This window comes from Raphanus sativus, chromosome 1 (genome assembly GCF_000801105.2).
Source record: "Raphanus sativus cultivar WK10039 chromosome 1, ASM80110v3, whole genome shotgun sequence".
NCBI lineage: Eukaryota > Viridiplantae > Streptophyta > Magnoliopsida > Brassicales > Brassicaceae > Raphanus > Raphanus sativus.
This window is the reverse complement of record NC_079511.1, coordinates 13,774,398-13,784,510: the sequence shown is the minus strand read 5'-3', so window position 1 is coordinate 13,784,510 and position 10,113 is coordinate 13,774,398. Positions and strand designations below refer to the sequence as shown.

The 10,113-nt window shown below is 40.3% G+C and overlaps 1 protein-coding gene across 1 annotated transcript; it reads left to right on the top strand.

The window, feature by feature from the left end:
* The first annotated feature begins 5,279 nt into the window (after positions 1-5,279).
* On the top strand, positions 5,280-9,585 carry LOC108814559 (uncharacterized). The gene is made up of 22 exons (XM_018587159.2): positions 5,280-5,490; positions 5,805-5,944; positions 6,018-6,097; positions 6,203-6,289; positions 6,370-6,420; positions 6,522-6,639; positions 6,717-6,773; positions 6,878-6,942; positions 7,042-7,125; positions 7,208-7,258; positions 7,344-7,406; positions 7,480-7,526; positions 7,645-7,714; positions 7,786-7,848; positions 7,916-8,005; positions 8,095-8,133; positions 8,221-8,448; positions 8,536-8,621; positions 8,703-8,751; positions 8,832-8,912; positions 8,993-9,086; positions 9,178-9,585. Exons 2-22 carry the CDS (start codon positions 5,827-5,829, stop codon positions 9,348-9,350), a joined length of 1,794 nt encoding a protein of 597 aa, XP_018442661.1. The 5' UTR covers positions 5,280-5,490; positions 5,805-5,826; the 3' UTR covers positions 9,351-9,585.
* Positions 9,586-10,113: the final 528 nt, after the last annotated feature.

The window sequence follows — 10,113 nt, the reverse complement described above, 5'->3', positions numbered from 1 at the left end:
TTCCATGTCTATATGAACAACAACAAAAACGATTGTTTTCTGACGCTGCGTGCAAGTTTTTGCCCTTGTATTTCTGTGTTCGAGGTATGTGAATAAACTATAAGTGATTGAAACTTTTTTTAGAACTTTGATGTCTTCCAAATAATTTACAAAGGTGGGTCACTCTTCTGGTGTCAAAACCATCTTCGCTAATCGAGAATGATCTGTTGCAAATTGATGTGTAACTGTCGTAAATTCTTCATACATTTCATTGTCCAGATAAACACTTCTATTTCCGAATGTAAGGGTAAGTAGCTGGCTCTTGTGTTCCTTACCTCCATCAGTCCATCAAAATCTCCTAGCGTACTATACCAGCCTTACCCTGAGTAATTAACCAACATTTTCCATGATCTATCCGCAAAACACCAATGTCCCAGTATGGATGACAAACTTGTCCCCTCCATCTCCCTAGATTGGGTGATCCTTTGTGTGAGTGAGGCATGTGCCTCAATCCAAAATAATGATTCAGTTTTGCCCGATTAAGAGTATCTCTAGGGTCAATTTCTATAATCTTCACATCATGTGGATTCACCAAAGACTGAATTGCTTGAAAGTTTTATGTTTGTTATATGTTGTATTGATGAGAGAGTCCACTGTAAGATTTGAGTAATGGTTGTGTTGATTTTTATTTTCTGGTCTCGGGCGAGTTGTTGGGAGCGAAGGATCATTCTATATTGAGATAGATAATCCTGATCCAACTATTTTGATTAGTCATTTGCTCACTAGAGATCTAGCATATATGATATTGCGCCACTCATATGACGGTGAGTATGATCTAATCAGTTCAAGAAGGTGATGTATTCCCTAAGTACCATCCTTTGAAGATTTTAGGCTTTTCGATCAAATGCCAAAATTATTTTCTTAACATTAACATTGAAATCTGTGAGGCCTTTGAACCCTAGCCTTCTTTCATCCTTATGATGGCATAATTTGTTCTATAATTTCAAATGCATGAATTTTATATTTTTTCCTCAAATCCACCAAAATAGTGCCACTGTATTTGTCAATTTATTCGTTACAGCTTTTGGTAATCGGAATAAACATTATATGGTTTTGTAAATCCGTAACTACTGACTTAATAATTATCTCCTTTCCATCTTTTGTGAATAATCCCTCCAAAGTGTGGATATTTATTTAGTAAATAGTATAAAAATACTAGAGGATTTTTTGAAACTGTGTTAGAGAGATGAAATAACTATGGCTAGATGTGGCGATTCTCTTGCCCCAGCGACTCTAGTTCGTCCTTGCGGTGGTGTAGCGACGACGGTTATTGCATGTGCAGATCTTTAGAGGACGAGATCTGGTCTATTCTTCCTCTTGACCGTGCGGTCTCTCTCTCTGTTTTGAGACACCCTGTGGTCTCGAGATCTGAAGTGGCGGCGGAGGGAAGGGCGGGGATTCGTTATGGTGGGAAGGTTGTTGGTAAAGCTTGAACTACAGGACCGACTAGTAAGCTCCCACTAGAGGACGGTGGTGAGTCTTGAACGGGGTTCTGGAAGCGGCTGACTACGGGAGTAGACGACCAGCTCGGCGACACCACCTCTTTCCCCCTCTCGATGAGACGTACCGTTCATAGTGCTCTGCTTTCGTTTTTGTGGTCTCGGCTCCCTCAGGTTGTGGTTTTTGGAGGTGCGCTCTAGTTTTGGTTCGAATGGTGTTTTGTTTCGTCTCTAGCTTCCGGCGTGGCTTTGGTGGTTCTTCTCTCTGGCAGGTGTGTATTTCTCGGCGGCGGACCAGTTTCAAGCGGTGCTAGGTTTTCGGGGTTTCTTGATTGGCCTTTTTGGGAGGTAAGACATCTAGGGTTTTCTTAGTTCGGACCCAATAGAGATTAATGGGTCTTTGTAATTGTTTTTTGTAACATAAAAAAACCCAAAAAAATTAATATGAAAGCTTTTTAAAAAACTACTATTGAATATACTGTCGTATTCGCAAATATCAGAGGTAATCCATCTATATAAAATCAAATGTCGTATTCGGGTTGTATGAGGATTACGTTGAATGTATTCTTTTATTAAACATGTACAGAGTATATATACGGTATTACAAGTAGGGTAAAACTATAGAATTATGTATTTACATATTGAGCCCTCTACTCTTGTCTATTTCCTTAACACGCCCCCACAAGATGGTGGAACCTTGGTGACACCAATCTTGTCTCGTAATGTCTGAAACTGAGTCCTTGGGAGTGGTTTAGTGAAGCCATCAGCAAGCTGATCATGGGTGGATACATGAGTCACACGGAGAGAGAGTGACTGAATCAGATTCCGAACGAAGTGATAGTCGAGCGCGATATGTTTCATACGAGAATGAAACACGGGATTGGCACATAGGTAAGTGGCACCAACATTATCGCAGTAAACAGTAGGTGCACGCGGTAGAGCTACTCCAAGCTCAGTGAGAAGCGAGCAAATCCAGCTAATTTCCGCAGCCGTGTTGGCGATCGCACGGTACTCTGCCTCAGTTGAGGATCTAGCCACTCCTTTCTGTTTCTTCGAAGTCCAGGAGAGAGGTTGATTACCCAAGTAAACAATATATCCATTTGTTGAGACATAATCATCAGTATCGCCAGCCCAGTCCGCATCGGAGAAGGCATGGAGCAATGGAGCAGATTGTTTGCGAAGGAGGATGCCATGACTAAGAGTCCCTGAGAGATAACGCAAGACTCGTTTCACAGCATTCCAGTGATCCAAGGTAGGTCTATGCATAAATTGGGACAGACGGTTGACGGCGTAGGAGACGTCGGGACGAGTAAGAGCGAGATATTGGAGGCTTCCAACGACGCTTCTGTACTCTGCTGGATCGGAAAGTGGGGAGCCGGAGTTCAGCGTGAGCTTCGGAGATGAAGCAAGAGGAGTGGCGACTGGCTTAGCATGAAGCATATTTGTCTTGTGTAAGAGATCAGTCACGTATTTCCTTTGCATCAAGTGTAACCCTTGCGGTGTACGTAAAGCTTCAATGCCCAGAAAATAGCTAAGATGTCCCATGTCTTTGATTGAGAACTTTGCAGCAAGAGCTTCAATCACTTGTTGAACAAGACCCGAGTGTGTGCCTGTGACAAGAATATCATCCACATATACCAAGAGATACACGAAGTTCCCCTCATGGCGCAGTATAAAGAGAGATGTATCAGCAAGAGAGTTCCGAAATCCAACACCAAGAAGGAAGTTTTTGAGTTCAGAGTACCATGCTCGAGGTGCCTGCTTAAGGCCATAAAGCGCTTTCCGAAGACGACAAACATGAGAAGGACGATCAGGATCCGTAAAGCCAGGTGGCTGACACATGAACACTTCTTCATCAAGATGACCTTGAAGGAAAGCAGTATTAACGTCGATTTGGCGTATCGGCCAGTCAGCGCTAACGGCAAGGCCTAAGACCACCCTTATTGTAGTAGACTTAATTACCGGACTGAAGGTATCATTATAATCGATACCAGGCTGCTGATGAAAACCTTTTGCCACAATCCGTGCTTTGTAGCGATCAATGCTTCCGTCGGGATTGTATTTGATGGTGAACACCCAACGGCAACCGACTACATTCATCGCATTAGTAGCTTCTTCAAGATCCCAAGTGTGGTTTTCAGTAGTGGAGTTAAACTCCTTAGACATCGCCTTTCGCCAGTGTTCATGTTTGATAGCTTGTTGCCAAGTAGATGGAATCCAGTGAGGATCAGATTGAAGAGCAACATTGAGATTGTACTTTGATGTAGATTTGACAATGTTGTTCCTCGATCTTGTGGTCATAGAGTGGCGAGAAGAAGCTGTTGCAGGAGCTTGTGGTGGCGCGGTTTCGGGTGCAGCAGCAGGCGCGGGGATTAGAGGAGCTTGCGGTGGCGCTGGTTGAAGCTGCGGTGAAGAAGTACCTGCGAGCACTGTGTCCAAAGACACCGCAGATTTGACATTTTCCTTGATAACCACCACGACCTGAACCGGGAGCCATCGGAGAAGAGAACTGCTGATTCTGCTGCCAGGTTTGATTGCCACGATACCCGCCACGTTTGGAGTTCTGGTTACGATTGCCTGCCTGACTGTGTTGACCAGAACCGCGATGGTTAATGTAGTTCGCAGTGACAGGTACCGGCAACGGAGCTTGCTTCAAGAGTTGAAGTTTTGTCTCATGATTGATGAGCTTCTCGTGAAGCTCTGTCAAGGAGGGTGGAGTATCACGGGCAGCAACTTGATCAATGATGATCTTGTAATCGTCGGGTAAGCCTTCTAGTAGCTGTTCGATTTGATCTTCAAGATCAATGGCTTTCCCAAGCAATGCAAGTTGATCATATCTTGTGGTAAGACCTTGATAGTACTCATCAATAGACTTAGTTCCCTTCGTCCAGTACTTCAGTTGTTGTCGCAGTTGATTGATGTGTCCCCGTGTAGGCTTCGCATACGTCGACGACAGCGTGCTCCAGATCTCGGCCGACGTGTTCGCGGTGGAGAGAAGAGGCTGCAGCGTGGTGGTGATGGCGCCGAGGAGGGCGCTGAAGATCAGACGATCTTGTCTCTTCCACAAAGTGAAGAGTGGATTGACGGTGGTTTCCGCGTCAATGGTGATCGTGGGGGAAGGGATTTCAAGCGAGCCATCAACGTAACCCGCAAGATCGTATCCTTCGAGGAGAGCATGGACTTGGCGGCTCCACATGAGGAAGTTAGAAGCAGTAAGCTTTGTGACATTCGTCATATTGATGTGAAGAAGCGTTGTGGTATTTGAAACAGTGATTGTTTCAACCATGGAAGTGGGTGAGGGTGTTGAGCCAGACATCGTTGAGGTGGGGAAGAAGAAGAGAAAATTTTGAAAAAGAAGAAGATGGCGGCTTAGGTTAATTAACCTGCTCTGATACCATATGAGGATTACGTTGAATGTATTCTTTTATTAAACATGTACAGAGTATATATACGGTATTACAAGTAGGGTAAAACTATAGAATTATGTATTTACATATTGAGCCCTCTACTCTTGTCTATTTCCTTAACAGGTTGCATAGGATCCTTATAAATGTTCTTAGGTGATACTAGATTCTACTGTTGTATGTGGATGAAAATCTTGTGAGGTTGTATTTTTTTTACCATGATTTTGGATAATAAAAAGTTGAAATTGAGCCAAAAAAAAAAAATCAAATACGTATGTACGTACAAAAGAATACGTTATTTAATTTTATTTATTAAAAAAAGAAAAATGTGGGTGGGAGGGTTTACGTTTACAAGGAGGGGTTTTGAGAGAGAGAGGCGCTCGCAGCTGCTATATAAGTTACAGTTTCTCTTCTTTATAAAAACGGATTCCGTTGTCAATGGCATCAACCTAAACTTCTCTCTTCTCCTCCTCACTCTGTCTTCATCATTCTCACGCTTTTCTCGCCTTCCTTTTATCCTTATCCGATAATCCCATCAAAACCCAGTAACCAAAAACACCTCTTTTCCATTTTTATATTCAGAGATCGAAACCGCCGGCTAAACGCAGGTCTCTGTCTCTCTCTCTCTCTCTCTCTCTCTCTCTGGTTTAATACTGAGGGAAATGCAAGAGCTGCTTTATTTTATTTCGTCCAAAAGCCATCCTTTTTGAATACTGATTTGAACCTATAAAACTTTTTATCTTTGGTCATCCTCTGGGGATGTTAAATCTTAATAAACCCCCAAATAATCACTTGAGCATTTCAAAAAAAGTTTTGAGCTTTCCCCTGTTTCTAGATTGTTGACTATATATGAAACAGAACTTTTCTTGGTTACTGATTTGGTGGTTGGTGATTTCTTTGTTGATTTTTTTTTTTTGACTAGATAGAAAAGCAGAAGGAAGAAGATGAAGTACGTGCTAGTAACAGGAGGTGTTGTGAGTGGGTTAGGCAAAGGAGTAACAGCAAGTAGTATCGGTGTTCTCCTTAAAGCTTGTGGTCTTCGTGTTACTTCTATCAAAATCGGTACTTTTTTTTTTCTCTCTTCTCTTTTACTCTGGTTGATGTTTTTGCTTACGTGGAGCACTTCAATCTCCAGATCCCTATCTAAACACTGATGCTGGAACCATGTCTCCTTTTGAGCACGGTGAAGTCTTTGTCTTGGACGATGGTGGTGAGGTAATTTTAAAAATGACTTCTTTATTTTATAAAAAGAAAGAAGAGTTAAAAAGACAAACTTTTTGAATGTTTTTTCTTTTGATGTGATTTGGAATTAAAAAAAAGGTGGATCTTGATCTTGGAAACTACGAGAGGTTCTTAGATATCAAATTAACCAGAGACAATAACATCACTACCGGGAAAATTTACCAGGTTAACATTCTTAGATCTCAACTTGCTTGTTGGTTGAGTTAGGTTTACTAAAATCTGCTTGATTGTCTTTGTCACAACAGCATGTAATTGCTAAAGAAAGGAAAGGAGATTACTTGGGAAAGACTGTTCAGGTAATCAATCATTAAGCTTTTTTCTCTTTTCTCATTTCATCTTCTGTTGTTGGTTTCCTTTTAACCTTTTAAAGTGTTTTTGGTTGTGATGATGATATTAGGTTGTTCCTCATATCACTGATGCAATTCAAGAGTGGATAGAGAGAGTTGCTGCTATCCCTGTTGATGGAGAGGAGGGTCCTGCTGATATTTGCGTTATCGAATTAGGAGGAACTATAGGTTATACAATAAACACACATTATTTATTTTTGGCTTTTGCTTCTTCTGTGTAAACAGAGATTACTTTTTCCTTGCAGGTGATATTGAATCCGCACCTTTTATTGAGGCACTTGGCCAATTCTCTTACCGTGTAGGTAAGTATATCATTTGAATCCGAAAGCAAAAGAAAATCTTTTTTTTTTTTGGATATATGATGAAATTAACTAGAGCATTTTTTTGGGTTGGTGGTTGAGTCCAGGCACAGGGAATTTCTGTCTGGTCCACGTCAGCCTCGTGCCTGTGCTTAATGTTGTTGGTGAACAGGTAGATAAATTTCCTGAAATGAAACAGTCATGATCTGACATCATTTGATTCTTTATGTCCAAATAAACTTCATTTGCTTTTTGTTTTTGTTCTTTTCAGAAAACTAAACCGACACAACATAGTGTCCGGGGTCTAAGAGGCTTGGGCTTGATACCTGATATCTTAGCTTGTCGGAGCACAAAGGTTCGCTTTTGCTTGCCTCCAAATCTGTTTCACTATAGTGTGATCTAAAAGCGTCAAAAACTTTTGTTCTTTATTCATTCAGGCACTTGAGGAGAATGTGAAAGAAAAGCTAGCTCAATTTTGCCATGTCCCGGTAAAGATGCTTACCTTTTGTTCCTTGTTGTTATGGTATCTACTTTAAGTCTTGGTCATTTACCAGCCTGTGTTTCTTGTTTCAGCAAGAGTCTATATTCACTCTCTATGATGTCCCCAACATTTGGCACATTCCTCTCTTGCTTAAGGTACCTTCTTCTCAACTAAATGTATTTGTATCATGATGAAAAAATGCTCAATGTGTGCATACTCTTTGAACAGGATCAGAAGGCTCACTTGGCAATCTCGAAAGTGCTCAATCTTGCTAGGTGTGTATTATATTATATACATCTTGTTTTTTTTTTCGTTCTTTGTTTTCTCGTTATGTGGTGGATTTGAGTTATGACTCAAATGGATTGGAAGTGATAATTTTTATTATTGAAACAGTATTGTTAAAGAACCATCTCTAGAGGAATGGACATCAAGAGCCGAGTTATGTGACAACTTACATGTACCGGTGGGTCTCACCTTTCACTAACTCCTTATAACTCAATGTCTTTTATCTTAACGCACTAAACTAATTTACAGGTGAGAATCGCTGTTGTGGGGAAATACACAGGCCTCTCTGATGCCTATCTCTCCATCTTGAAGGTAGAACTTACACATCACCTCTTTTATTTTGCCTCACTAAACTCACATTTGGATAACTTTTTGTTAGGCTCTCTTACATGCTTCTGTCGCTTGTCGCAAAAAGCTCGTAGTTGATTGGGTTCCAGCTTGTGATCTCGAAAAAGAAACTGAGAAACAGGTCAGTGAATGACTACACCATGTATGCCTTTGTTTGTGTTACTAAGTTTGTAAACAAAAGTCTTGTCTTTTTTTTTTCTGTTTATGCAGAATCCAAATGCGTATAAAGCTGCTTGGAAGTTGCTGAAGGTTTGAAATGTTTTGCCGTTTCACAAACCTTCAAAGCCTTTCTCTGTGTGTGTTTCACTCATGTCTATTAGTATATATTATCTTCAGGGTGTAGATGGAGTTCTTGTGCCTGGAGGTTTTGGTGACAGGGGAGTGGAAGGAAAGATTCTTGCTGCAAAATACGCTCGTGAAAACAAAACCCCTTTCCTCGGTATTTGTCTTGGGATGCAGGTCGCTGTCATCGAGTTTGCACGATCAGTTCTCAGCTTGCACGACGCAAACAGCACAGAGTTCAAACCTGACACTAAACATCCGTGCATCGTATTCATGCCTGAGGTTCTAAGATTCTCCCTCTCTTTACTTGCAAAGCATCTGTCCTGCTTAGATCTAACTTGATTCTCTGTGCTTTGTTGGGGGGTTTAGGGTTCAAGAACTCATATGGGAGGCACTATGCGCTTAGGATCAAGAAAATCCATCTTCACTGTCAAAGACAGCAAATCTGCTAAACTGTAAGAACCACCATTGATCTGAACTTTACTATGTAAATGCTATAAGCTACTTACCATGATGAAGATTCTGTCTACTTGCAGCTACGGGAACAAAAGCTTTGTCGATGAGAGGCATCGCCATAGATACGAGGTATGCATTTGTTATACAGATTCTTGAATATAGGGAAGTAAAAATGGAGTTGTTGATATAGAGATACGCAATTGTTGCAGGTGAATCCTGATATGGTTGAACGGCTAGAGAAGGCAGGTCTCTCTTTTGCTGCCAAAGATGAAACTGGCAAACGCATGGAGGTCTGTTTTTGTTTAATCCTTCAAAAAATCTATTTGTCTCCATTTGCTGCAAAACTCAAAACCCTTTGACTAATTGGCAGATTGTTGAGATTCCAAACCATCCTTTCTTCATTGGTGCTCAGTTCCACCCAGAGTACAAATCCAGACCCGGGAAAGCTTCTCCTCTCTTCTTAGGTCCGGAACCCATTCCAAACTTTTGCATCTCTCCGTTTCTTGAATCACCAAAAACAAACTTATACATTCCTTATTTCTTTCGTTTTTGCAGGACTCATTGCAGCATCTAGTGGTGAGCTGGACACAGTCATGAATCCAGCTTCTGTTCATCAACATATTGGTCCGAAAAGCGTTTTCGTCAATGGAACCTCCAAGAAAGCTCCCAATGGCATGGCTGATGTAAGATACAATAACGGATTCTGCAACGTCCTCCACACCAGATAGCTTCAGCTGCAGCAGACTCTTTCCCTCTCTCTCTCTCTTTTTATTAGAACTGTTTCATTTTGAATTTACTTTGGATTTTGGTTTGGTTCCTTTTTTCTATAAACTTAGGATCTTTCCTCTGTACATATGATCCAAGCTTTTATCAGGTTTTTAGACTTTAAAAAAACAGAATCTATGTTCTGGAAAGACTCTATAAACTTCTGAAAATCCTAGTTGATAACCCCTGCTTCGTTTTCTCTCTCTCTCAATTAAAAGCAATGTTTTGAAAACCAGATCGTATACCGAACGGATGAAATATTTGAGTCACCGTTTAACCAAGTTCAACCGGTTTAACCGGGCTTTTTAATAATAGCATTTTGTATATGTGTATATATATAATAACATCACCAAACAAAATATATATAGAGATATACTTCCTATTTTACCGATAATTGTATTAATATTAATAATATGTTGATTTTATTTCCTTATCATAAATTCATCCACTTTTTCAATTTTGCAAATATTCTTTATTTTATTTCAGCATACCCACGTTTCTTCTTTTGTCTTCTTCATTGTTACATGAGTTCAAATTCTGTAACTTTTTTCATTTATATGTTTTTTGGTTTTCATGCACATAAAAAGTTTATTTTTCCTTTGCTATACCAAATATAGCTAAATCAAAGTAAACTGAAAGAAAAAAAATCATCTTTAACTTGTAAATCAATGGAAAAATAAATGTTTAATTAGATTTGAAATTATAAACTGGATTTCAACAAAACCG

What these genes read in the sequence shown, in the direction of transcription:
- LOC108814559 (XM_018587159.2), top strand. Translation starts at nt 5,827, where the DNA reads ATGAAGTACGTGCTAGTAACAGGAGGTGTTGTGAGTGGGTTAGGCAAA. An exon ending in ACTTGGGAAAGACTGTTCAG is followed by an intron (nt 6,421 to 6,521) that starts GTAATCAATCAT and finishes TGATGATATTAG; the next exon opens with GTTGTTCCTCATATCACTGA. An exon ending in GCATCGTATTCATGCCTGAG is followed by an intron (nt 8,449 to 8,535) that starts GTTCTAAGATTC and finishes TGGGGGGTTTAG; the next exon opens with GGTTCAAGAACTCATATGGG.